Source organism: Heptranchias perlo, chromosome 5 (genome assembly GCF_035084215.1).
Source record: "Heptranchias perlo isolate sHepPer1 chromosome 5, sHepPer1.hap1, whole genome shotgun sequence".
NCBI lineage: Eukaryota > Metazoa > Chordata > Chondrichthyes > Hexanchiformes > Hexanchidae > Heptranchias > Heptranchias perlo.
Genome location: NC_090329.1, coordinates 134,121,106 through 134,148,444, shown reverse-complemented (window position 1 = coordinate 134,148,444; position 27,339 = coordinate 134,121,106). Strand labels below are relative to the sequence as shown.

Here is a 27,339-nt window from a genome sequence, read left to right as displayed (position 1 = left end):
GGCCCCACCATGTCTGGAGCAGTTGCCTCTTTCAATGGCCTACTGCCTTTCTGATCGTTGACCACCTGCTGTAGGTTTTGCATTAAAACAGAGACATTCTGAAGCAGTAATTCTCCCACATTCCACTGTGTGTGTTATTGATTCATCTGGTGACCTCTCACCTATCCTTCCATCTTAGGATTTTAGTCAATGGCCAAAGTTTTCCATACTCAGGGAAAAGGTGGAATTCCCAGAATTCTTACACCATCAATGTCCAGGAATCAGTGCCATGGCCTTTACACCCCCTGGAATTGTTGCCCTACAACAGAGGCTTTAAGGGCACTGTAATGCTGCTTCCATTACAATTGCTTTAGAGGCCTAGTGTGCCAGATTGGACAGGGTTGGGCTAGAGCTGGGGTACAGGTAAGCACCATATAGAGCTTCACTGATCTCATTGGTGTAATTGGGGGCTAAATTGGGCTGCATGGCACCCATTGTGTAGGTACTACGCAGACTCCTAAGCACCAAAAATGGCGTCTGAGATGAGCGCGCACACTTCCGGCTTGGTAAAGGTGGCTGCATGCATGCACCTAACGAATGCCAGCACCTTGTAAAGTAGGGAGATTATGACGTAGATCAGTGTGCAACGCTGATTTGAAGCACCTGGCGCCATTTTCAAACTCCCTGCACCAGTCATTGCACTGTCCTAACCTCCCACAGCTGAACAGGAGTTACAGCATGAAGCAACCCCCGCCAGCGCTATTTAAAGGGATCATGCAGGAGTTACAGATTAGTTGCTGGATTAGTTATTCTGGCTGCTGGTACAATTGTAGGTGTTTGTGGAAGTGACGATCCGGATTCTTTCCCCTCAGTCTGGTTCAGTAAAAACTGAAGTCGAATACATTTTAAAGTTCATCACAACTTTAATAGCAGGGTTCTTAGTCTGCAGCATGGATTTGGACTCCTGATAGAGTCCCTCTATGCTGGCAGAGCAAGAACAAAAACATACAGAAATCCACACGTTTTTATACAAATCAATAGGGTTGGAACATACTTAACGAGGGTCAACACCAATCATAAGCCGGGCACAGGTTGCCATGCGAGGTTACATTATTTCCGGCCAATCATAAATAATCATGTGCTGACCATGTTGCTGTTAGACATCAAAGGGGATACTTCCTCACCTTCCAACTTGGAATGTTCTTCCCTGTTCCTTCTGTTCCTTATCTCCCAACCTGGAATGTCTTTCAACTTTGGCTAAGCTCGTTACCTATATTGATCTGCCATAAACATGGAGACATTCAGACCAGTCCTTGAATCACATCAAAGACTCTACATTGCTAAGACCATGCAAACCTGCTGACTGTGCAAACATATGGCCCAGCAGGAGGGCCAGGCCACCTGTATCAATCTCAGTTACTAACTAATTAACCCTTTCTAACCATTTTGCATTCTGCTTCTTTGCCACATAGGCATCTTAATATTTTACCGAAAACTGACCACGTAGGGATTCTCATTCCCCCCTTTTATCATTTTATGATAACCAATTATTACGGTGCTCACTGGTTCTGCAGGTTCTGCAGCGCAGCAACATTTAAGTAAGCAATAAACTATAAGAATTATAACAATGAATATGACTAGCCCTTGAACTAGAGAAGTCCCAATAGAACACAGACATGTTTCATCAATACGCCTTTGTACTCTTATCTGTTCTCAGGAACAGACTCCTTCTAAACATCTCTCAAGTAAGCTGCGAATGTCCTTGGTCAGCTAAACCTATTCATGTTAATTTGAAAAGGCTAACATAGTCAAATATCCTATGGTGCTTTATATTTTGTTTCCAGCCTAACTAGACTGAATGGTACCTTTCAGACCATTTTACACCTGTGAATTGGTGCCCTCCCCATTATATCCCTTAATCCAAATTCTCCCTACAATATCCCGTTAGATGCTGTACCTCATCTTAACCAGGTTCCCTTCGTGTTGGCCACCAGTCCGGGTGGAAGAGAGGCAGAGCATCTGATAATCCTATCAAACTATAATTGTCTTCCCTTTTACATGCACCTTACCCCAGCGGGTGCTACTCCCGGTACCATTAAGATGTGTTCTTAGTTGAAACCACAGAGACAATGGGGACATTCTCACCCAGGCTCTGTTTTACTATCTTTGCCAAACCCTTCATCCTCTGCTTACATTTATTACATGCAATGAAAATCAAGAAGCACATTACAACAAACTGCACTAGGACTAATACATATGAAACTAATCTAATCCAAGGATGGATCTGTATATTCAGTCCCAAATTCCAGGGGTCGTTTCACCAGGTGGTGACTTTAATTTGGTCAATGTCATGCTTAATGTTGTTACTGTCCTGTTGTAGGTTATAATAAACCTTCTGGGAGAGGCGTATCTCCATTCGCAATGCTTTCAAGTATTTAGGCAACAGGGGTGTCAGATACCCAAATGTGTCCTGATATGCTTTTAAGTCCTTTCTGACATTCTCAGAAACTTGTAAGGTGGTGAGGTTATGCCGGTGTATCTCTACCAGTTCCTCGGGTCCAATCCGAACCAGGACTTCAGAAATGGAGTAGAATTCTGGACTTAAAATATCACAAGTTAGATTGGCATATTTAAACGTTTTCAAATTAGTTGTAACACAGTATTTGCCCTCTCCGGCATATGCCACTTAAGTGGGTTTTAGATCCGCCTCTAGGGCCTCCATGGTACAGTTAATATCCCGATTGGTACCGGTATTATTAAACCCACACTGTGCTTCTAGGCTGTGTCCAACACTATGTGGACACACAGTGACAGCATGTCGAGTAACACATCCCTTTAATTTTGTTCCAGCCAATCAGCTTAAATCTACGTCCTCTAGTTCTTGAACCCTCTGCTAGGGGAAACAGGTACTTCCTGTCTACTTTATCTGGGCCCCTCATAATCTTGTAATTTTGTATCCATTGTGCGGATATCTTCTAAATATTGTTTCTCCCAATTTTATTGTTAACTGATGGGAACCTAACCCTGAATTTTGGAAATCCAAATTACTGTGTCCCTCTTTACTTTAATTTCAGTCCTTTTGATTGATACCAGTGTTTCCTGACTCTTTCATTAATTAGTTGGTTTCTCTATGGACTATGTGTCAGTGCCTTGTTTAAAAGGATTTCTCACTCGCCTGGACCACATTAACCATTTTCCTGTTGTGCTGTTGTCAAGTAACTGAGCCTGTCTGAGACTCATTCTTCAATGTATCTTCTTCATGTATCTCCACATACTAGCAGCATCTCATAGGAATGAGCTTAGTGTTCTTGGATATTAACTTTCTGCTGGCCAGTCTCTTCTTCCTCATGGTATTTCCGAACATTTTCCATGGCACACATCATATGTCCTGTAGGATTCAGTCCTGTAAAAGCAACTGGTTTGTTTAAAGAGTGGTTGCAATAGCTCACCAGGCCACAGGCCTTTGTAATCATGTTCTTCATCCTGATCTCCGTTTCAGATGATGGCAACATACATTTGTATCTTTTATGTCCACTGTAGCCATTCTTAGGTTTTCAGGTTATCTTATCAAAAAGATCAGGGGTGTCTAGAGTGCTTATCTCCCCTGATGTCAGGGTAGTGGCCAGGCTATTGAGTATAGTTTTCTCATTATTCATTACAGGCAAGGACACAAATATCTCCACGAGAAAGCTATCAATTTACAATTCTCAACTACACTTTCCTGACTTCCACTAGATTGTATATTTATGCCAGATTGATTTTTTTATCATGCCTAATTCAATGACTTTAGAGAAATTCCCATATCTCCTCACCTCGAGCACTCTGTCTCGGAAGACAACAAATAGGTTATAACAAAACAAATCAAAATGTTTTCAAAAGAAGAGAATCAGGTTGATATCACCACGCTGTGACATTTGGTATCCGCTGATGTCTGCAGCTAAAGTCTTAAATGTTTAACACCACTGGATCGTTTCCTGCACCAAATTTCTCCAGCAAAGGTTGCACCGTAACTTTGTAACTACTCTTGGTAATCCTGCACCATCAACACTCACGTGGTCCAAAAAAAACCCAGGGTCACCTGTTTGAAAAGAAACACAGAAAATCCATTGCGGCTCTTCTTGAGAGCCCAAGTGATTCATTTGTCAAATCTTCATTTATTATTTATTTATCCAAAGGAATAATTCCTATACCCAAAACAAATTTAGAAAACAAAACAGGAGAGAGAAATTGCCTAGTCTCTCTCTCTCTGAAGCACGCAGCCTGTCTGAAATAAACACTGTCTCTCCCACATACAGATGTACGCAGGGCTGCAGACTGGAATTTCTAACTCCAAGTCCTAATCTCTGTGTTTTCAAGATGTAACCACATTAAGCAGATATCATTAGCAGCCGCCTACTAAGATACGTTATATTCCTCTTTTATTAATTTATTAATAGTTTGGGCATGTGTTTCTAGCACTGTAGCTATCCTTTGCAAATATATGGTCAGCATTTGATCCTCAGACAATTCCTTATCTGTATTTTCATTTATCTTGTAATATATCTTTAATGCGAGACCCTAAATCTCTGACCTTTTGATCTAATGTTGCCAAATCAATGGTGTTAACAACTGAGGCAAAGGCAGTTGCTATATCACTTATCACAGATCTTTACGTCTCCATATTCGCCTATCTCTTTTTACGATGTCCACCTCCATTCCATGTCGCTCTTTGTTTTAACACTTGAGTTAGGAGGTGTTGATCTAATTGTTGAGTTTTCTTAGCATTCTCAATGCGAGTTATATAATTTGTCAGGGAAGGTCTCCCCTCTTTGGTCAGATCTTGTATTCTACTATTAATTTCAAATAAAATTGAATAGCCCCAGAACTTGTCAAAACTTCCTTATCATACTGTGGCAGGGTAAAACTGATAGGCGTTTAGTACCCTGTGTCAGTACATAGCTCAAGTAATGGACTTCCAATTGTCTAACCTATGCTTCCTTTTCATATGATTTGTTTTACATTCCTTTCTTATCAATTTTTCACTGTAGCGTGAAAACTTATATCTCAGTCAATTGTAGCCTTTGGCATTTCCGAGTAATTGGGACAATTTTACTAATATAACCTATACCAATTGTTACCTCATGTTCACCTGTGTAATGGTTAGCCTCAGACAGTTCTCAACCGACTGGGTCATTTCTATCTGTTTGAACTGCTCTTGGCATGACAGTCTGGCTTCTTGGGATGGAAGGGGTTAATATTAACTTGCTCTTGTGGTCGGAGTAACTTGATCCTTCTCCCTTTTGAGATTAAGTTCCCACCTTCAAAATTTCTCTTCACACAGGTTTGACTGATTTTTTTACTTCTCACATTTGTGGATTGCTTTGTACTATATTTTTGCACACTATTTTTTCACATACTTTTAGTGGATGTGATTATAATCAACGCTCCGAGCTGTTCCAGCTTTCCGACTTTTCCTATCACAATGATCCTGATAGTTTTTTTAATCTATCCCGTTAATTTTTAACCTCTTTTTAAACCACAGCCAATCACAAAATAAACATTCAGAATGCCAATTTTTTGAAGATCCCATGTCTAGAATTTAACATGCCCACATTTTATAAGAACCAGAATTTAATAGGTCACTTAACCTCAATAACTCCAATTTTAATTCAGCAGTATCAGAATTAAACACACGACAAGACAGATACATTACACAAAGGAAGAAAACACGCAAGACACAGTAAGAAGGGGGCGTGGCCCACAACACCGACAAAAAGAACACTGATCAAGACAGGCTTTTTAAAGGGACAGTACACTTAAACAACAGAACCTTTCTTTTTCGGGTCTCTGTCTTTTAAACATTTGTCTAGTCACTTAATTCTATCCTTTTTTTTTTACAGTACTGTCTCCATAAAGCAATTAGTTCTTTGGCTGTGGTACCTCTGTTATTTTTCCAAATTAATTCCTGAGCCTTTTTGGCGGCATCTAAGTTTTATCAATAGTTCCTGTTCATATCCAATCACCAGGAACTTAAACCCTGACTACCCTCAGTGATATTAACCACCGACCTACCGCTTACAAGTTATTCCCTCAGTGATATTCGACCACTGACCTCTTCCTGCTATTTCTGTGTATTCGCCAGACTGACCTGAATCTTGTAAGGACGCCACACGAGTGTTAGCGATTGGACGATTCGTCGTCAGACTGACGGATTGGAAGAAAACCGACGTAGTAAATTAAGACTACTTACATCGGGGCGCCATTTCCTTCCTCTGTGTCTGAGACAATCCGCCTCTGACTCCACGAACTCTCGGTGAACGACCGTTAAGATCCCCGTACGCGCCACCAAATGACGATCCGGATTCTTTCCCCTCAGTCTGGTTCAGTAAAAACTGAAGTCGAATGCATTTTAAAGTTCATCACAACTTTAATAGCAGGGTTCTTAGTCTGCAGCATGGATTTGGACTCCTGATAGAGTCCCTCTATGCTGGCAGAGCAAGAACAAAAACATACAGAAATCCACACGTTTTTATACAAATCAATAGGGTTGGAACATACTTAACGAGGGTCAACACCAATCATAAGCCGGGCACAGGTTGCCATGCGAGGTTACATTATTTCCGGCCAATCATAGATAATCATGTGCTGACCATGTTGCTGTTAGACATCAAAGGGGATACTTCCTCACCTTCCAACTTGGAATGTTCTTCCCTGTTCCTTCTGTTCCTTATCTCCCAACCTGGAATGTCTTTCAACTTTGGCTAAGCTCGTTACCTATATTGATCTGCCATAAACATGGAGACATTCAGACCAGTCCTTGAATCACATCAAAGACTCTACATTGCTAAGACCATGCAAACCTGCTGACTACGCAAACATATGGCCCAGCAGGAGGGCCAGGCCACCTGTATCAATCTCAGTTACAAACTAATTAACCCTTTCTAACTATTTTGCATTCTGCTTCTTTGCCACATAGGCATCTTAATATTTTACCGAAAACTGACCACATAGGGATTCTCAGAAGTTTGCTATACTTGGAGAAAGTTGCATTATTATATAGTGTGGTCTGGCTGGTCTTGCAGTACTGTTAGTGGCATTTAAAATAGTGTGCTGAACAAGGTTGTTTCCAGACATGGGTGGCCTGCTCGGGTTTCCTCTGGGAATTGAACATGACTGGGAGCTCGCAGAGAGGCCTCGCAGAACAGGATAAGCTGCGAGAACAGGGAGGAGAAGGAGGAGGTGCAGGGCACTCAGCAGTAGGCCATGTCCGTTAATGGTAGGGCGTTGGGGAGAGTTATAGAACAAAGAGATCCAGGAGTACAGGTTCATAGCTCCTTGAAAGTGGAGTCACAGGTGGATAGGGTGGTGAAGAAGGCATTCAGCATGCTTGGTTTAATTGGTCAGAACATTGAATACAGGAGTTGGGATGTCTTGTTGAAGTTGTACAAGACATTAGTAAGGCCACACTTGGAATACTGTGTACAGTTCTGGTCACCCTATCTTGACAGCCAGAGGCAATGCTGTTCTTGCCTGCTCTGAGGCTGCAGTTGTAGTTGCAGCAGTTGACAAATCTCAGTAACAACCTCTTCCGTGAACCGCGGCCGTCGGACGCACTGGTTGTTGCTGAAGTTGAGATAAGAGAATTGGTCCCTGAAGGCCCTCGTTGGATATAGAATCATAGAAGTTTACAACATGGAAACAGGCCCTTCGGCCCAACATGTCCATGTCGCCCAGTTTATACCACTAAGCTAGTCCCAATTGCCTGCACTTGGCCCATATCCCTCTACACCCATCTGACCCATGTAATTGTCCAAATGCTTTTTAAAAGACATTGATGTCTTTTTTAAAGGACTTGATGGTTTGACTTATAGGGAGAGGTTGGATAGACTGAGACTTTTTTCCCTGGAGAGTAGGAGGTTTAGGGGCGATCTTATAGAAGTCTACAAAATAATGAGGGGCATGGATAAGGTAGATCGTCAAAATCTTTTCCCAAAGGTAGGGGGCATAGATTTAAGGTGAGAGGGGAGAGATACAAAAGGGTCCAGAGGGGCAATTTTTTCACTCAAAGGGTGGTGAGTGTCTGGAACAAGCTGCCAGAGGCAGTAGTAGAGGCGGGTACAATTTTGTCTTTTAAATCTGTGTCCTCTGGTTACCAAACCCTCTGTCACTGGAATCAGTTTCTCCTTATCAAAACCATTCATGATTTTGAACACCTTTATCCAGTCTCTCTTTAACCTTCTCTGTTCCAAGGAGAACAGCCCCAGCTTCTCCAATCTTTCCTTATAATTGAAGTCCCTCATCCCTGATGCCATTCTAATACACCTCTTCTGTCCTGCCTCTAAGGCCTTGACATCCTTCCTAAAATGTGGTGCTCAGAATTGAACACAATACTCTAACTAGTGTTTTAGAAAGGTTTAGCATAACTTCCTTGCTTTTGAACTCTACGCCTCTGTTAATAAAGTCCAGGCTTCCATATGCTTTTTTAATCGCCTTCTCAACTTGTCCTGCCACTTTCAAAGATTTGTGCATGTGCACCCCCAGGTCACTCTGTTCCTGTACCCCCTTTAAAATTTAGTTTAACCCATTTAGTGTATATTGCCTGTCCTCATTCTTCCTACCAAAATGTACCACTTCACGCTTCCCTGCGTTAAATTTCATCTGCCATGTGTCTGCCCATTTCACCAGTCCATCTATGTCCTTCTGAAGTCTATTACATGCATAGGCAGCTGGGATCAAGTGGATCCCTTGAAGAGTATAGAGATTGCCGGAGTAGAGTTAAGAGAGAAATCAGGAGGGCAAAAAGGGGATATGAGATTGCTTTGGCAGATCAGGCAAAGGTGAATCCAAAGAGCTTCTACAAATACATAAAGGGCAAAAGGGTAACTAGGGAGAGAGTAGGGCCTCTTAAGGATCAACAAGGTCATCTATGTGCGGAACCACAAGAGATGGGTGAGATCCTGAATGAATATTTCACATCGGTATTTACGGTTGAGAAAGGCATGGATGTTAGGGAACTTGGGGAAATAAATAGTGATGTCTTGAGGAGTGTACATATTACAGAGAGGGAGGTGCTGGAAGTCTTAACGCGCATCAAGGTAGATAAATCTCCGGGACCTGATGAAATGTATCCCAGGACGTTATGGGAGGTTAGGGAGGAAATTGCGGGTCCCCTAGCAGAGATATTTGAATCATCCACCGCTACAGGTGCGGTGCCTGAAGATTGGAGGGGAGCAAATGTTGTGCCTTTGTTTAAGAAGGGCGGCAGGGAAAAGCCTGGGAACTACAGACCAGTGAGCCTGACATCTGTAGTGGGTAAGTTGTTAGAGGGTATTCTGAGGGACAGGATCTAAAGGCATTTGGAGAGGCAGGGACTAATTAGGAACAGTCAGCATGGTTTTGTGAGAGGAAAATCATGTCTCACGAATTTGATTGAGTTTTTTGAAGGGGTAACCAAGAAGATAGATGAGGGCTGTGCAGTAGACGTGGTCTACATGGACTTCAGCAAAGCATTTGACAAGGTACCGCATGGTAGGTTGTTACATAAGGTTAAATCTCATGGGATCCAAGGTGAGGTAGCCAATTGGATACAAAATTGGCTTGACGACAGAAGACAGAGGGTGGTTGTAGAGGGTTGTTTTTCAAACTGGATGCCTGTGTCCAGCGGTGTGCCTCAGGGATCGGTGCTGGGTCCGCTGTTATTTGTTATTTATATTAATGATTTGGATGAGAATTTAGGAGGCATGGTTAGTAAGTTTGCAGATGACACCAAGATTGGTGGCATTGTGGACAGTGAAGAAGGTTATCTAGGATTGCAACGGGATCTTGATAAATTGGGCCAGTGGGCCGATGAATGGCAGATGGAGTTTAATTTAGATAAATGTGAGGTGACGCATTTTGGTAGATCGAATCGGGCCAGGACCTACTCCGTTAATGGTAGGGCGTTGGGGAGAGTTATAGAACAAAGAGATCTGGGAGTACAGATTCATAGCTCCTTGAAAGTGGAGTCACAGGTGGATAGGGTGGTGAAGAAGGCATTCAGCATGCTTGGTTTCATTGGTCAGAACATTGAATGCAGGAGTTGGGATGTCTTGTTGAAGTTGTACAGGGCATTGGTGAGGCCACACTTGGAGTACTGTGTACAGTTCTGGTCACCCTATTATAGAAAGGATATTATTAAACTAGAAAGAGTGCAGAAAAGATTTACTAGGATGCTGCCGGGACTTGATGGTTTGACTCACAGGGAGAGGTTAGACAGACTGGGACTTTTTTCCCTGGAGAGTAGGAGGTTAAGGGGTGATCTTATAGAAGTCTATAAAATAATGAGGGGCATAGATAAGGTCGATAGTCAAAATCTTTTCCCAAAGGTAGGGGAGTCTATAACGAGGGGGCACAGATTTAAGGTGAGAGGGGAGAGATACAAAAGGGTCCAGAGGGGCAATTTTTTCACTCAAAGGGTGGTGAGTGTCTGGAACGAGCTGCCAGAGGCAGTAGTAGAGGCGGGTACAATTTTGTCTTTTAAAAAGCATTTGGACAGTTACATGGGTAAGATGGGTATCGAGGGATATGGGCCAAGTGCAGGCAATTGGGACTAGCTTAGTGGTATAAACTGGGCGACATGGACATGTTGGGCCGAAGGGCCTGTTTCCATGTTGTAACTTCTATGATTCTATGATTCTATATTGTTTACTACATTTCCGAGTTCCATGTCATCTGCAAACTTTGAAATTATACCCAAATCCAAATCATTAATACATATCAAAAAAGCAGTGGTCCTAATACTGACCCCTGCGGAGCACCAGGGTCTGTAACCAGAGGACATTGATTTAAGAACATCGACAGGGGTCAGATGAGGAGAATTCTGTTTATGCAGTGAGTTATTCTGATCTGGAATCACTGCCTGAAAGGGTGGTGGCAGTAGATTCAATCGTGGCTTTCAAAGGTAATAGGATATTTACTCAAAAAGGAAACATTTGCATGGCTATGACAAAAAGGCATAGAAACATAGAAAATAGGAGCAGGAGTAGGCCATTCGGCCCTTCAAACCTGGTCCACCATTCAATATGATCATGGCTGATCCTCTATCTCAATACCATATTCCTGCTCTCTCCCCATACCCCTTGATGCCGTTTGTGTCTAGAAATCTATCTGGCTCCTTCTTAAATATATTCAGTGACTTGGCCTCTACAGCCTTCTGTGGTAGAGAATTCCACAGGTTCACCACCCTCTGAGTGAAGAAATTTCTCCTCATCTCAGTCCTAAATGTCCTACCCCGTATCCTGAGACTGTGACCCTTCGTTGTGGATCCCCCCAGCCAGGGGAAATATCCTCCCTGCATCCAGTCTGTCCAGCCCTGTCAGAATTTTATATGTTTCAATGAGATCCCCTCTCATTCTTCTAAACTCGAGTGAATACAGGCCGAGTCGACCCAATCTCTCCTCATACGACAGTCCTACCATCCTAGGTGAACCTTTGCTGCATTCCCTCTATGGCAAGTATATCCTTTCTTTAGGTAAGGAGACCAAAACGGCACACAATACTCCAGGTGTGGTTTCACCAAGGCCCTGCGTAACCGCAGGAAAACATCCTTGCTCCTATACTCAAATCTTCTTGCAATGAAGGCCAGCACACCATTTGCCTTCCTAACTGCTTGCTGCACCTGCATGTTTGCTTTCAGTGACTGATGTACAAGGACATCCAGGTCCCGTTGTACATCAACATTCCCAAATCTATCACCATTTAAATCTTACTCTGCCTTTCTGTTTTTCCTTCCAAAGTGGATAAATTCACATTTATCCACATTATACTGCATCAGCCTACTCACTCAACTTGTCTGAATCGCCTTGAAGCCTCTTTGCATCCTCCTCACAACTCACGATCTCACCTAGTTTTGTGTTGTCAGCAAACTTGGAAATATTACATTTGGTTCCTCATCCAAATCATTGATAGATATTGTGAATAGCTGGGGCCCAAGCACTGTACCCCACTAGTCACTGCCTGCCACCCTGAAAAAGACCCATTTATTCCTACTCTCTGTTTCCTGACTGTGAACTAATTTTCAATCCATGCCAGAATATTATCATGATGTGGAGATGCCGGTGATGGACTGGGGTTGACAATTGTAAACAATTTTACAACACCAAGTTATAGTCCAGCAATTTTATTTTAAATTCACAAGCTTTCGGAGGCTTCCTCCTTCGTCAGGTGAACGATGTGAAAATGAAATCCTCGAAATGAAATCACATTTATAATTCACAGAACAATGCTTGGTGATTACAGACAGTTTTTTCAACTGCCCGTTGCCAAGGCAATCAGTGTGCAGACAGACAGGTGTTACCTGCCAGGTCTCAGAATATACAAATCACCAAAAAAAACAACAAACAAAAAAAAACAGAGATCGAGAGGTCGAAACATAGAAAAGACAGCAACTGACCCGTTATATTAAAAACAGATAACATTTGTTCGCTGGTGGGGTAACGTGTCGCGTGACATGAACCCAAGATCCCGGTTGAGGCCGTCCTCATGGGTGCGGAACTTGGCTATCAATTTCTGCTCGACGATTTTGCGTTGTCGTGTGTCTCGAAGGCCGCCTTGGATTACGCTTACCCGAAGGTCGGTGGATGAATGTCCATGACTGCTGAAGTGTTCCCCGACTGGGAGGGAACCCTCCTGTTTGGCGATTGTTGCGCGGTGTCCGTTCATCCGTTGTCGCAGCGTCTGCATGGTCTCGCCAATGTACCATGCTCTGGGGCATCCTTTCCTGCAACGTATGAGGTAGACAACGTTGGCCGAGTCACAGGAGTATGAACCATGCACCATGCACCTGGTGCGTGGTGTCCTCTCGTGTGATGGTGGTATCTGTGTCGATGATCTGGCACGTCTTGCAGAGGTTACCGTGGCAGGGTTGTGTGGTGTCGTGGACGCTGTTCTCTTGAAAGCTAGGTAATTTGCTGCGAACGATGGTCTGTTTGAGGTTGGGTGGCTGTTTAAAGGCGAGTAGTGGAGGTGTGGGGATGGCCATAGCGAGGTGTTTGTCCTCATTGATGACATGTTGAAGGCTGCGGAGAACATGGCGTAGTTTCTCCGCTCCGGGGAAGTACTGGACGACAAAGGGTACTCTGTTGGTTGCGTCCCGTGTTAGTCTCCTGAGGAGGTCTATGCGATTTTTTGCTGTGGCCCGTCGGAACTGTCGATCGATGAGTCGAGCGTCATATCCCGTTCTTACTAGGGCGTCTTTCAGCGTCTGTAGGTGTCCATCGTGTTCCTCCTCGTCTGAGCAGACCCTGTGTATTCGCAGGGCCTGTCCATAGGGGATGGCCTCTTTGACGTGGTTAGGGTGGAAGCTGGAAAAGTGGAGCATCGTGAGGTTGTCCGTGGGCTTGCGGTAGAGTGAGGTGCTGAGGTGCCCGTCTTTGATGGAGATTCGTGTGTCCAAGAAAGAAACTGATTCTGAGGAGTAGTCCATGGTGAGCTTGATGGTGGGATGGAACTTGTTGATGTTATCGTGTAGTCTCTTTCGTGATTCCTTGCCGTGGGTCCATAGAAAGAAAATGTCGTCGATGTATCTGGTGTATAGTGTTGGTTGGAGGTCTTGTGCAGTGAAGAAGTCCTGCTCGAACTTGTGCATGAAAATGTTGGCGTATTGGGGTGCGAATTTGGTCCCCATGGCTGTTCCGTGTGTTTGGGTAAAGAACTGGTTATCGAAGGTGAAGACATTGTGATCCAGGATGAAGCGGTTGAGTTGTAGGATGGCGTCCGGAGATTGGCTGTTGTTGGTGTTGAGTATTGATGCTGTCGCAGCGATGCCGTCATCGTGGGGGATACTGGCGTATAGTGCCGAGACGTCCATCGTGGTGAGAAGTGTTCCTGGTTCAACTGGTCCGTGGGTACTGAGTTTTTGTAGGAAGTCTGTAGTGTCGCGACAGAAGCTGGGGGTTCCCTGTACGATGGGTTTCAGGATGCCCTCGATGTATCCAGAGAGGTTCTCACACAGGGTTCCGTTGCCTGATACGATAGGACGTCCGGGTGTGTTGGCTTTGTGTATCTTTGGGAGGCAGTAGAAGTCTCCCACGCGGGGAGTACGTGGGATGAGAGTGCGTAGGATGCTTTGAAGGTCTGGATCGAAGGTCTTGATCAGTTTGTTGAGCTGGTGGGTGTGTTCTTTGGTCGGATCTGCGGGTAACCGTCTGTAGTGTTCCTGGTTGTCCAGTTGTCGGTATGCTTCTTTGCAATAGTCCGTTCTGTTCTGTATGACTATGGCTCCTCCTTTGTCCGCTGGTTTGATGACGATGTTGCGGTTGGTCTTGAGAGCGTTGATGGCGTTGCGTTGTGCTCGGGTGACATTCTGGACTGTCTTCTGAGTGCGGCTGATGAATCTGGCATTGACGCATTTCCTGACAGCTTGAGCATACATGTCCAGCTGAGGGCAGCGACCCTCCGGAGGAGTCCAGTTTGACTCTTTCCTCTTCGGTTGCTGTACCGCGGATCCCTCTGTCTGCTGTTCCGGATCGTCGATTGTCTCATTGGGTTCGCTGCTGAAATCTTGGGGTTTGTGGTAGAATTCCCGGAGCCTCATTCTCCTGATGAATTCCTCTGTGTCCGCCGCGACACTAGTGGGGTCCATTTTGGTAGTGGGGCAGAAATTGAGCCCTCGGCTGAGAACTTCGATTTCGTCTGGTTGAAGGGTGTGGTCGGACAAATTGACGATGGACTTCCCTGTGGTTGCAACCGTGGTACCAGGGGAAGCTTGGTCGATGCTGGTGGTGATGCCGAGTTTCTCAAGCTTCCTGCTCTTGGTTTTCATGTGGGCAGCGTAGTTCCGTTGCCTCGTCTGTTTGGTGGTATAACGTAGCTGGTCTGCTGTGTCCTGAGTACAGGTTGAGAGTATGGACTCTATCTTGGTTTCGAGGTTGTGGCGTCTGCTGTCGAGTTGGTGTATGAGATGGTTGCGGAGTGTGCGAGAGGTACGGCGGCAGAGTCTCTCAGCGTAATCCGAGTTGTATGTGGACCTGAGTGGGTTCAGGTACATAGATCATTGAAGTGTCATGAACAGGTGCAGAAAATAATCAATAAGGCTAATGGAATGCTGGCCTTTATATCTAGAGGACTAGAGTACAAGGGGGCAGAAGTTATGCTGCAGCTATACAAAACCCTGGTTAGACCGCACCTGGAGTACTGTGAGCAGTTCTGGGCACCGCACCTTCGGAAGGACATATTGGCTTTGGAGGGAGTGCAGCGTAGGTTTACTAGAATGATACCCGGACTTCAAGGGTTAAGTTACGAGGAGAGATTACACAAATTGGGGTTGTATTCTCTGGAGTTTCGAAGGTTAAGGGGTGATCTGATCGAAGTTTATAAGATATTAAGGGGAACGGATAGGGTGGATAGAGAGAAACTATTCCCGCTGGTTGGGGATTGTAGGAGTAGGGGGCACAGTCTAAAAATTAGGGCCAGACCTTTCAGGAGCGAAATTAGAAAATATTTCTGCACACGGTAGAAGTTTAGAACTCTCTTCCGCAAACAGCAATTGATACTAGCTCAATTGCTCAATTTAAATCTGAGATAGATAGCTTTTTGGCAATCAAAGGTTTTAAGGGATATGGGCCAAAGGCAGGTATATGGAGTTAGATCACAGATCAGCCATGATCTTATCAAATGGCAGAGCAGGCACGAGGGGCTGAATAGCCTACTCCTGTTCCTATCTTGGCACTTCGGAAGCCCGCGTAGCGTAGAAACAACGGGCGCTAGACGGACAAATTTCAAGCCCCAAATTCTTTCCAACTATCTAACTCCCATTGTTTTGCCTCTCTTACTCGTTTATCCTCAGTTTATTGGCAGCCATCAAAACTTCACGATCATGAAGACTTCTGCTCCTAATTCTGTTACATGCCTGTTCTGTGGTCTTTGTTTCATTGTCTGACCGAGTCAAGCTACATCTCCTACTTCCACTTCCATGTCTGTAGTGACTACTACTGCAAGATCTCCCTCTTTCATCGCTAGTTCGTGATCGTTTTCTGACGTGAGATTCACTTCCTGATTCCTTATCACTATTTTGATCCAGAAAGGTAAAACCTTCATCAATATCCAAAAGTCTGCATCCATCTCAGAAAATACCTTACTTCTGATTTTACTTTGTAGAGGAAGCGACAACGCCAAAGCCATGCCTTGTTTTCTCTTTGGCAGAGTAGTAACTTGTGTCCTCATATCAACCTCATTCTTTCACTGATCATACAGTTCAAACTCCGAGAACATCGGAAGGAAATCATACCTTGACGATTGAAACTTGCTTTCTGCCATTTTCCACAATGGTCACTAGGCTTTCAAATTTTGTTTTAAGTCCAAAAAATCCCGTAGTTTCCAACCTCTACCTCTAGGCAACCATCCTTTGCTACCAGGTCATAAACTGGATAGCCAGGTGGTGAAGGATAGAATACTAGAGTCTAATCTTCAGTTGCTTCCAAGCTGTTATTCACAGAGCTCCACATTATACCCACACTGCACCCTGGATCAGCTCTCATCAATGGATCCAAGAGAGTTCCCAATTGATACCACCTGAATACAATTAACACTAATTCATATAAATCACATGGATACAATTAACATGATAGAATAGTCTCCACTTGTCTGGATGGGTGCAGCTGCAACAAGATTCAAGAAGCTCGATACTATTCAGGACAAAGTCGTCCGCTTGATCTCTTTCACTCACTACTGGACATCATGTTTAGTATAGTGGTTTCCACCCCACCACTTTTTGCAAGATGGCTTATTTGGAAGCAGACAAGCAGCAACCAACACAAGCCCCCATAATAACTGCTGAAGATATTTTTCTGGTCCTCTCCACAGCCACCATCAATTGCTTCACTAAAAAGGGCAGGAATCCACTTTTAACCTTTCCATAAACAGCTCCATCTCACAAACAAGACAAAGAGAATCCTCCATGTCAAATCTGTACTCATCTTCTATTCTCAAATCTTCACTGTACATGCCTGCACTTGTTTTCCCTATTCACCTACAGTAAAATAAAATTAGATCAGTGATCAAGTTCCAACAGTGACTTATTACAATGTGTTATAGTGTTTATGTATGGTGTCATGGGTCTCCATGTCACCAAACCCTCTGATCTGCAGATACACACATCTGATCACTTAGGATCATAGAATGATACAGCAAAGAAGAAGGCCATTCGGCCCATTGTGCCAGTGCTGGCTCTTTGAAAGAGCTATCCAATTAGTCCCACTCCCCTGCTCTTTCCCCATAGCCCTGCAAATTTTTCCCCTTCAAGTACTTATCCAATTCCCTTTTGAAAGTTATTATCGAATCTACTTCCACCACCCTTTCATGCAGTGCATTCCAGATCATAGCAACTCGCTGTGTAAAAAACTTTTCCTCATGTCACCTCTGGCTCTTTTGCCGATCACCTTAAATCTGTGTCCTCTGGTTACCGACCCTTCTGCCACTACTTAATTACTATATCAAAACCTTTCATGATTTTGAACACCTTTATCAAATCTCCCATTAACCTTCTGTGCTCTAAGGAGAACAAACCTAGTTTCTCTAGTCTCTTCACATAACTGAAGTCTTTCATCTCTGATACCATTCTAGTAAATCTCCTCTGCACCCTCTCTAAGGCCTTGACATCCTTCCTAAAGCGTGTTGTCCAGAATTGGCCACAATACTCCAGCTGGGGCCGAACCGGTGTTTTATAAAGGTTTAGCATTACTTCCTTGCTTTTGTACTCCATGCCTCTACTTATAAAGCAAATGATCCCATATGCATTTTTAACAGCTTTCCAGCCACCTTCAAAGATTTGTAGATGCACACTTGCGGGTCTCTTAGTTCCTGCACCCCCTTTAAAATTGTACCATTTAGGTGTACTTCAGTAACATCACGAAAGCCTTTAGTCATTTTGCGCCACATTAACCCTCTCCAGTCAGTGGGGATTTTGGCTCAGAAGATCAAGATGTCGAATCAATTTGGGTGGAGGTAAGAAATAGCAAGGGAAAGAAATCACTGGTGCGAGTAGTATATAGGCCCCCTAACAGTAGCTACACTGTAGGGCAAAATATTAATCAGGAATTAAGGGGGGCTTGTAAAAAAGGTAATGCAATAATCATGGGCAATTTTAACTTTCACAACGATAAAATCAAATTGGCAAAAATAGCCCTGAGGAGGAGTTCACAGAGTGTATTAGGGACTGTTTCTTAGACCAATATGTTGGGGAACCAACCGGGGAACAGGCCATTTTGGATCTGGTAATGGGTAACGAAACAGGATTAATTAATGATCTCAAAGTAAAGGATCCCTTGGGAAGCAGTGATCATAACATGATAGAATTTTATATCCAGTTTGAGTGCGAGGATTTTGGGTCTGAAACTACTGTATTAAACTTAAATAAGGGCAATTATAAAGGAATGAGGGCGGAATTGGCTAAAGTGGACTGGGTAAACAGATTAGATGGTATGATGGTAGATAAGCAGTGGCAAACATTGAAAAAGATATTTTATGACTCACAACAAAAATATATCCCTGTGAGGAGGAAAGACTCCACAAAAAGGGTGAAACAACCATGGCTAACTAAGGAAGTAAAGGATGGTATCACGTTAAAAGAAAAAGCATACAACATGGCAAAGATTACTGGTAAGCCCGAAGATTGGGAAAACTTTAAAAACCCAGCAAAGGATGACTAAAAGAATAATAAAAAGGGAGAAAATAAATTATGAGAGTAAACTAGCAAGAAATATAAAAACTGACAGTAAAAGCTTCTACAAGTATATAAAAAGGAAGAGGGTAGCTAAAGTAAACGTTGGTCCCTTAGAGGATGAGACTGGGGAAATAATAATGGAAAACAAGGAAATGGCAGAGGAATTGAACAGATATTTTGTATCTGTCTTCACAGTAGAAGACACTAATAATATACCATTGATAGTAGAAAATCAAGGGGCAAAGGGGAGGGAGGAACTAAAAACAATCACTATCACTAGAGAAAAAGTACTAGGTAAACTAATGGGTCTAAAGGCTGACAAGTCCCCTGGACCTGATAGCTTGCATCCGAGGGTCTTAAAGGAAGTGGCTACAGAGATATTGGATGCATTGGTTGTAGTCTTCCAGAATTCACTAGATTCTGGAAAGGTCCCAGTGGATTGGAAAACCACAAACGTAACACCCCTATTCAAGAAGGGAGTGGGACAGAATGCAGGTAACTATAGACCAGTCAGCCTAACATCTGTCGTTGGGAAAATGCTAGAATCCATTATTAAGGAAGTAGTAGCAGAACATTTGAACATAGGAAGAGGAGTAGGCCATTCAGCCCCCCGTGCCTGCTCCACCATTTGATAAGATCATGGCTGATCTGTGATCTAACTCCATAAACCTGCCTTTGGCACATATCCCTTAATACCTTTGGTTGCCAAAAAGCTATCTATCTCAGATTTAAATTTAGCAATTGAGGAATTTCTTCTCGCAGAGGGTCGTGAATCTTTGGAATTCTTTACCCCAAAAAGCTGTGGAGGCTGAGTCATTGAAGACATTCAAGGCTGATTAGACAAATTTTTGATCAGCAAGGGAGTCAAAGGATATGGAGAAAAGGCGGGAAAGTGGAGTTGAGGTAAAAATCAGATCAGCCATGATCTCATTGAATGGCGGAACAGGCTCGAGGGGCCGAATGGCCTACTGCTGCTCCTATCTCTTATGGTCTTATGGGATTTGAAGGCAGGCCACAGTGCACGTCAGTCATCAAGTCCAGTGAGTGCAGTCCAAGGTCAGGATGGCAGCTGTTTGAGTGGCCATGGCAGCTCTGGCAGGGGGCTGCATTGCAGATAGGCCTGGAATTGCCACTTTATCCAAGGATGTCTGCAGGTTCTGCCAACCTACCTTCAGTATTCATTCTCCTGCTACTGTGATTTGATAGCAGCTGACAATCCATTTAAACAATCACCTAGTTGAAGTACTTTTGGTGTAGGTAAGTTACCTTGTCTGCAAGGTATTTGACTCGGGAAAAATTAGAACGCATGTGAATAAAAAGTAAAGTAATTTTAAACTGAATTATACAACAGGATTGGCTCCATGACATAATTGTAGATGTAAGCACCTGAGAAAAGAGTAGAATGTTGGCCTCTTGCTTTATTATTAATTGCTGCTGTTGTTTTCTCTCTAGGAAGGAGCTGGGGCTGCTTCAGAAATTGTATTCTCTGTATGATGCTGTGATGAATAATATTAATGGTTACTATGACGTCCTGTGGACTGAACTGGACATTGAGAAGATTAATGCTGAGCTCTTGGACTTTCAGAACAGGTAACAACTAGATTGGCTTACATACTACTAACTTAGCCATTGGAAAAAGCATATATTTTATGCACTTCCAATTCACGAACATTTAGTACGTTAAGCACTTTGTGAAGTGTATACCAATGCACCTAGCAGGTACGGCTTTCCACTGAAGTTACACCAGCTACCCAGTGTAACCCCAGCAGACCCAGGCAGGAATTTCTTTGCCATCCACTCCACCAGCTTTCTGACTTCTCCTGATTCTTCCAGGATTTTCAATAGAAGTAACAGATACGTAAGTACATCCCAACCAAATATAGGTATGTGTATTCAAAGGATATGCAAAATACAGGAATCTGCCATCCAATGTATTCACTCAGAACACCTGTGCATTTCTGGCATGAAGCATTGATATTGCATTCAAAGTAGGGATTTGAATCAATTACAAGACAATTCAACACCAAAGCCTCACAAAATGTAATTTTGTTAACAAAAAAAACATAGGTTCTGATTTTAACCTCCATGCAGGGCAGGAATGGTGCGTGGAGGGGTTAAAATTTAAAACTTCCCCAGCCTCCCAGCTCCAACCCGCTAACTTCTCAACTGGTAAATTTTTACAAACCCAATCAGGTCACTGACGAGGTTCCCGTAAAAGAGGGCCTAGTTAACGTTCAAAAGTTGCGGTCCGATGACTTCATCTTAAACTTAACTGTAAATCAGGGGGAGGCGCACGCTGTCGGCTGTCCGGCAGCAGATCCAAGGCAGGAGGTGCCGACTGCCTAATGTAAGTACTGAAGATCAGCTCCTTTTAGAACTCCTTGGGGGCCAGGAGGAGCAGGAATACTCCTCCCTGGGCTCACAAGGAAGCCTTCGGCCTCACCAGCCCTAATCGCGGCCCTTATCTTTTAACTTCCCGCCCCAGCCCTGATCACAGCCCCGCTCTTTTTGCTCCCCCCTCCCCAGCCCCGCTCTTCTGGCTCCCCCCTCCCCAGCCCCGGTCTTTTGGCTCCCCCCTTGCCAGCCCCGCTCTTTTGGCTCCCCCCTCGCCAGCCCCAATCTTTTGGCTTCCCCCCCCAGACCCGATCACAGCCCCAATCTTTTGCATTCCCCTCTCGATCACAGTCTGGAGCCTTCCCTCCCTACTGACTGCCAGGGACCATCCCCACAGGTCCACGGCTGCAGCCTCCTGCTGCTAGTTTCTGCTCCCACCCGCCGGCCAGGCAGTCAATCTGGCCGACTGTCGAGAGGGAGTCTGCTCAAAATTATTCAAATGAGGCCCTGCCGTCCACCTCCCCAGCCTTGCCGGGTTCTTTGCCCACTACTACACCCCCACACCCCCATGCACCCTCCCCGCCTCCCCATTAATTCCGGGGCCATTATCTCCAGTTGTCTCACAGACAGTCAACCTCTATACATTGTGGCAGGCATCCAAGGTCTGCAGAAACCATTTTTCATTGCCCTTCTCCCCCCAGCAGGTTCCCCAAAAGAGGTGGAAATCCCACCAAGATCCATCTAAATTATAAGAACCTTTGCCCTCCAAAATTGGCCAGAGTCCGTTGGTGGTTGTTGGTTCAGGCAGAACTCCAACCCACCCAAGATGCAATTGTATTACACCAAAGTAGAAAATTCAAGCCAGCATATTTTACTTAGTTTATTTGTAAAGGAAAGAGGTCAATTTATTAGGGTGGAATTAGGGCCAAGGTTGTAAATTACAGTTGATGCAAAGAGTCAACATCAGTCAGAGGGGGATATTGATAAAACAACTGAACAAGGCTTATTTGCAGCAGTCATTTCATTACTGTAGTCCAAGTACAAAGGAGAATTGCACAGATTCACCACACAGCTGAGAGAAGAAAATAGGCTTCTCTTAGTTTGCTTAGTAAACAGACTATCTTACACAATTGCTTCTGTGCCTAACACTAGGAATTTTTCCTGCCTAAAACGTCGAGGTGCGAGGGGGGAAGAAATTTTAACTGCCAGTGGGTTTCCAGTGGGAAACCGCTGGCTTTAATTAGACTTCAGCCTTCCTGCGGCAGTATGAGGCCACGGAAATTTTAACTGCCGGGCCTCGTCAACATGCAGCCATTCCATTACCTGCCCATTCCAGGCAACAAGTGGGTGGCAGCCCCTGGAAAATTGGGTGGCTCTTGGCCGCCAGGCGGCGCTCAGGTAAGTGTGGGGAAGGGGGTTCTGCAGAGTCTTGTGCCAGTTCCCGGCAGGGGAGGCTTAAACTTTCCTTGTGGGGCCTGAAGGAGCACTCCTGCTCTTCCAAGCACCATAAAGGAAAGTCAAAAACTGACTTGGAGGGCCTCTTCAGCTTTCTGATCATCTTCACCCGAGCCTTCCCATTCAGGCCAAAGTTAAAATTGCTCTCAGGGCCAGATAACGTCTTTGTACCCCAATTAACATATATGAATTAGGACTCCGCTGGCCTTGGGCGGGCGTCTGTTAAAATCGGAAACAGTGGGATCTGGGCAGCTTTCCAGCTAACCCAGAGCATTTTAACTGCCCACCCGCCCAGTTTCTGCCAGGCAGGAAAGGTTAAAATCTCCCTCACTGGAGGGCTTTTTATATGCCTCTACTCCTTCCCTGCAAGGGATCTTTCCAGTTTCAAGAGAGGGAACAACATATCATGCTGATCCAATAGAACAATTTCACTAACCTGAAATCTGGAGTTAGCTCACCTGGAGAGAGGAATTTCCTTGGGATTTCTCCCACTCCACCCCCGTAACTTTGGTGGAAATCCTGTTTGAACAGGGTTTCCACCGTACTTACAGTGGTAGAGCGGGAGAAGCCCTGGAAGCTCTATTTTGGATCAGTCAGTCAGGGTGGCATTTTTTATTTTTTTTTTTTTATTCGTTCACGGGATGTGGGCGTCGCTGGCAAGGCCGGCATTTATTGCCCATCCCTAATTGCCCTCGAGAAGGTGGTGGTGAGCCGCCTTCTTGAACCGCTGCAGTCCGTGTGGTGACGGTTCTCCCACAGTGCTGTTAGGAAGGGAGTTCCAGGATTTTGACCCAGCGACCTAACTGCCACCAAACACCACTCAAGCACTTTCCATAAAATATTGGGTGATCTATCCAAACTAAAGTACAAGAGATGGCTTAAGTGGTGAAGTAGAAGTACTGACAGGGAGGGAGTGGGGTTTAGGATTTCATGCTAATGAGCAGCTTTGATCAGCTAATGATCAGACAGAACAATGTCACATCCTTGAGTCAGGAGTTAACCTCGAAGCTCTATTTTAGATGGGTCTGTGGGTTAGGGTTAGGGTTAGGGTTAGGGTTAGGGTTAGTGGCACCTTTTTAAAAAATTCATTCTTAGCATGTGGGCGTTGCCAGCAAGGTTGGCATTTAATTGCTTTTGTTACCTCCATACTCGGTTATTCCATTGCTCTCCTGGTCGGCCTCCCACATTCCACACTCCATAAACTTGAGCTCATCCAAAACTCTGCTGCCCATATCCCAACTCGCACCAAGTCCCGTTCACCCATCACCCCTGTGCTCACTAACTTACATTGGCCCATGGTTTACCAACACCTCAATTTTAAAATTCTCATTCTCATAAGAACATAAGAAATAGGAGCAGGAGTAGGCCAAACTGCCCCTCGAGCTTGCTCCACTATTCAATAAGATTATGGCTGAACTTCGACCTCAACTCCAGTTTCCTGTCCGATCCCCATATCCCTTGATTCCCCTTGACTCCAAAAACCTATCTCAGCCTTGGATATACTCAATGATTGAGCATCCACAGCCCTCCAGGGTAGACAATTTAAAGATTCACAACCCTCTGAGAGAAGAAATTCCTCCTCATCTCAGTCTTAAATGGCCGACCCCTTATCCTGCAACTGAGCCCCCTAGTTCAGGGGAAACAAACTCTCAGCATCTACCTTGTCAAGCCCCCTGATGATCTTATATGTTTCAATAAGATCACCTCCCAATTTTCTAAACTCCAGAGAGTATATGCCCATTCTACTCAATCTCTGCTCATAGGACAACCCTATCATCCCAGGAATCAATCCAGAGAACCTTTGTTGCACTGCCTCTAAGGCAAGTATATCCTTCCTTAGATAAGGAGACCAAAACTGTATAAAGTACTCCAGGTGTGGTCTCACCAAAGCCCTGTACAATTGTAGTAAGACTTCATTATTCTTGTACTCCAACCCCCTTGCAATAAAGGCCAATATGCCATTTGCCTTCCTAATTGCTTGCTGCACCTGCATGCTAACTTTTTGTGTTTGTTGTATGAGGACACCCAAATCTCTCTGAACATCAACATTTAATATTAAAACAGAAAATGGTGGAGAAGCTCAGCAAGTCAGCCAGCATCTGTGGAGAAAGAAACAGAGTTAATGTTTCAGGTCGAAGACCTATCGCCAGTTCTGACGAAAGGTCTTCGACCTGAAATGTTAACTCTGTTTCCTTTTCCACAGATGCTGCCTGACTTGCTGAACTTCTCCACCATTTTCTGTTTTTATTTCAGATTTCCAGCATCCACAGTATTTTGTTTTTGATAAACATTTACTAGTTTCTCACCATTTAAAAAAATTCTGTTTTTCTATTCTACCTACCAAAGTGAATAACCTCACATTTCCCCACATTATACTCCATCTGCCACCTTCTTGCCCGCTCACCTGCCGATACCCCTTTGCAGACTCTTTGTGTCCTCCTCCCAGCTTACTTTCTCACCTAGCTTTGTATCATCAGCAAACTTGGATACATTACACTCGGGCCCTTCATCTAAGTCATTAATATAGATTGTAAATAGCTGAGGCCCAAGCACTGATAGTTGCGGCACCCCACTAGTTACAGCCTGCCAACCTGAGAATGACCCGTTTATCCCTTCTCTCTGTTTTCTGTTAACCAATCCTCTATCCATGCTAATATATTACCCCAACCCCAAGAGCCCTTATCTTGCATAACAACCTTTTATGTGGCACCTAATGTCCTTCAGGTAAGGAAACCTGCCGTCCTTACCCGGTCTGGCCTATATGTGACTCCAGACCCACAGCAATGTGGTTGATTCTTAATTGCCCTCTGAAATGGCCAAGCAAGCCACTCAGTTGTAAAATCTCGCTACGCCTAACAGCACTGTGGGAGAACCATAACCACACGGACTGCAGCGGTTCAAGAAGGCGGCTCACCACCACCTTCTCAAGGGCTATTAGGGATGGGCAATAAATGCCGGCCTCGCCAGCGACACCCACATCCCATGAACAAATAAAAAAAACCCTTTATCGAATGCCTTTTGAAAATCCAAATATACTACATCCACTGGTTCTCCTTTACCTACTCTGCTTGTAACATACTCAAAAAACTTTAATAAATTTGTCAAACACGATAACCCTTTCATAAAACCATGTTGGCTCTGCCTAATCATATTATGATTTTCTAAGTGCCCGATTACCACTTCCTTAACAATGGATTCTAGCATTTTCTCGACAACGGCTAACCGGCCTGTAGTACCCTGTTTTCTCTCCCCCCTTAAATAGCGAGGCTACATTTGCTACCTTCCAATCCGCTGGGACCGTTCTAGAATCTATGGAATTTTGGAAGGTCACAACCAATGCATCCACTATCTCTGCAGCCACCTCTTAGAACTCAAAGATGTAGGCCATCAGGCTCAGGGGATTTGTCGGCTTTTGGTCCCATTAATTTCTCCAATACTTTTTCTCTACTGATATTAATTACTTTAAGTTCCTAACTTGGTTAGACCCTAGGTTCCCCACTATTTTTGGTATGGTCTTTGTGTCTTCTACTGTGAAGACAGATACAAAATATTTGTTAAACATCTCTGCCATTTCCTTATTCCCTATTATAATTTCTCCTGTCTCAGCCTCTAAGGGACCAACGTTTACCTTAGCTACTCTCTTCCTTTTTACGCACTTGTAGAAGCCCTTACAATCCATTTTTATATTTCTTGCTAGTTTGCTTTCACATTCTATTTTCTCCCTTTTTATCAATTTTTTGGTCATCCTTTGCTGGTTTCTAAAACTCTCCCAATCCTCAGGCTCACTTCTCTTCTTCGCAACATTATAGGCCTCTTCTTTTAATCCAATAGCATTATTAGTTAGCCACAGATGAATCAGTTTTCCCATGGAGTTTTTATTTCTCAATGGAATGTATATTCGTCGAGAATATTGAAATCTTTCTTTAAATGTTTGCCATTGCTTATCTGCCGTCATACCTTTTAATCTAATTTCCCAATCTACCTTAGCCAACTCGCCCCTCATACCTATGTATTGGCTTTATTTAAGTTTAAGACTCTAGTTTCGAATTTAAGTATGTCACTCTCAAACTCAGTGTGAAATTCAATCATACTATGATCACCCTTCTCCAGAGGATCCTTTGCTGTGAGATTACTAATTAACCCTGTCTCATTACACAAGACAAGATCTAAAATAGTGTGCTCCCTGGTTGGTTCCACGACGTATTGTTCGAGGAAACTCTCCTGAATGGATTCCATGAACTCGTCCTCCAGACTACCTTTGCCAGTTTGATTTGTCCAGTCGATATGAAGATTAAAGTCCCCCATGATTATTGCATTACCTTTGTTCCAAACTCCAATTATTTCTTGATTAATACTCTGTCCAATGGTATAGCTACTGCTAGGGGGCCTATAATATACTCCCACCAGTGTTTTCTGTCCCATATTATTTCTTATTTCCACCCATACTGATTTTACTTCCTGATCTTCCGAGCTAAGATCCTTTTTCACCACTGTCCTTATGTCATCCTTTATTATCAGGGATACCGTCCCTCCTTTTCCATTTTGCCTGTCTTTTGGAAATGTCAAGTACCCTGGAATATTTAGTTCCCAACCTTGGTCACCTTGCAACCATGCCTCTGTAATGGCTATTAGGGCAAACCCATTTATCTCTCTTTGTGCAATTAATTCACCTATCCTATTACGATTGCTTCGTGCATTCAGATAAAGAGCCTTTAATTTTAACTTTTTACCAGTTTTCCCTGCTATGACCTTATTCGCTGATGCAGTATTACCGTTAAACTCTCTGTCCCTTCCTGCCACACTCTGTTTATCTTTACCCAAATCACTACACTGCTCTGTTACCTTGACTTTTCTCTTCAGATTTCTAAATTACCCCTCACCTGACCCTTCCCCCC

At 44.0% G+C, this 27,339-nt stretch overlaps 1 protein-coding gene across 1 annotated transcript in view; it reads left to right on the top strand.

Moving 5' to 3' along the window:
* Window positions 1–27,339, top strand: part of LOC137322210 (dynein axonemal heavy chain 8-like) — a 1,468,904-nt gene that overhangs the window by 563,852 nt on the left and 877,713 nt on the right. The window contains exon 35 of the mRNA XM_067985326.1: window positions 20,108–20,245. Within this exon, the coding sequence (XP_067841427.1) occupies window positions 20,108–20,245 (138 nt within the window). The remainder of the gene's footprint in view (window positions 1–20,107; window positions 20,246–27,339) is intronic.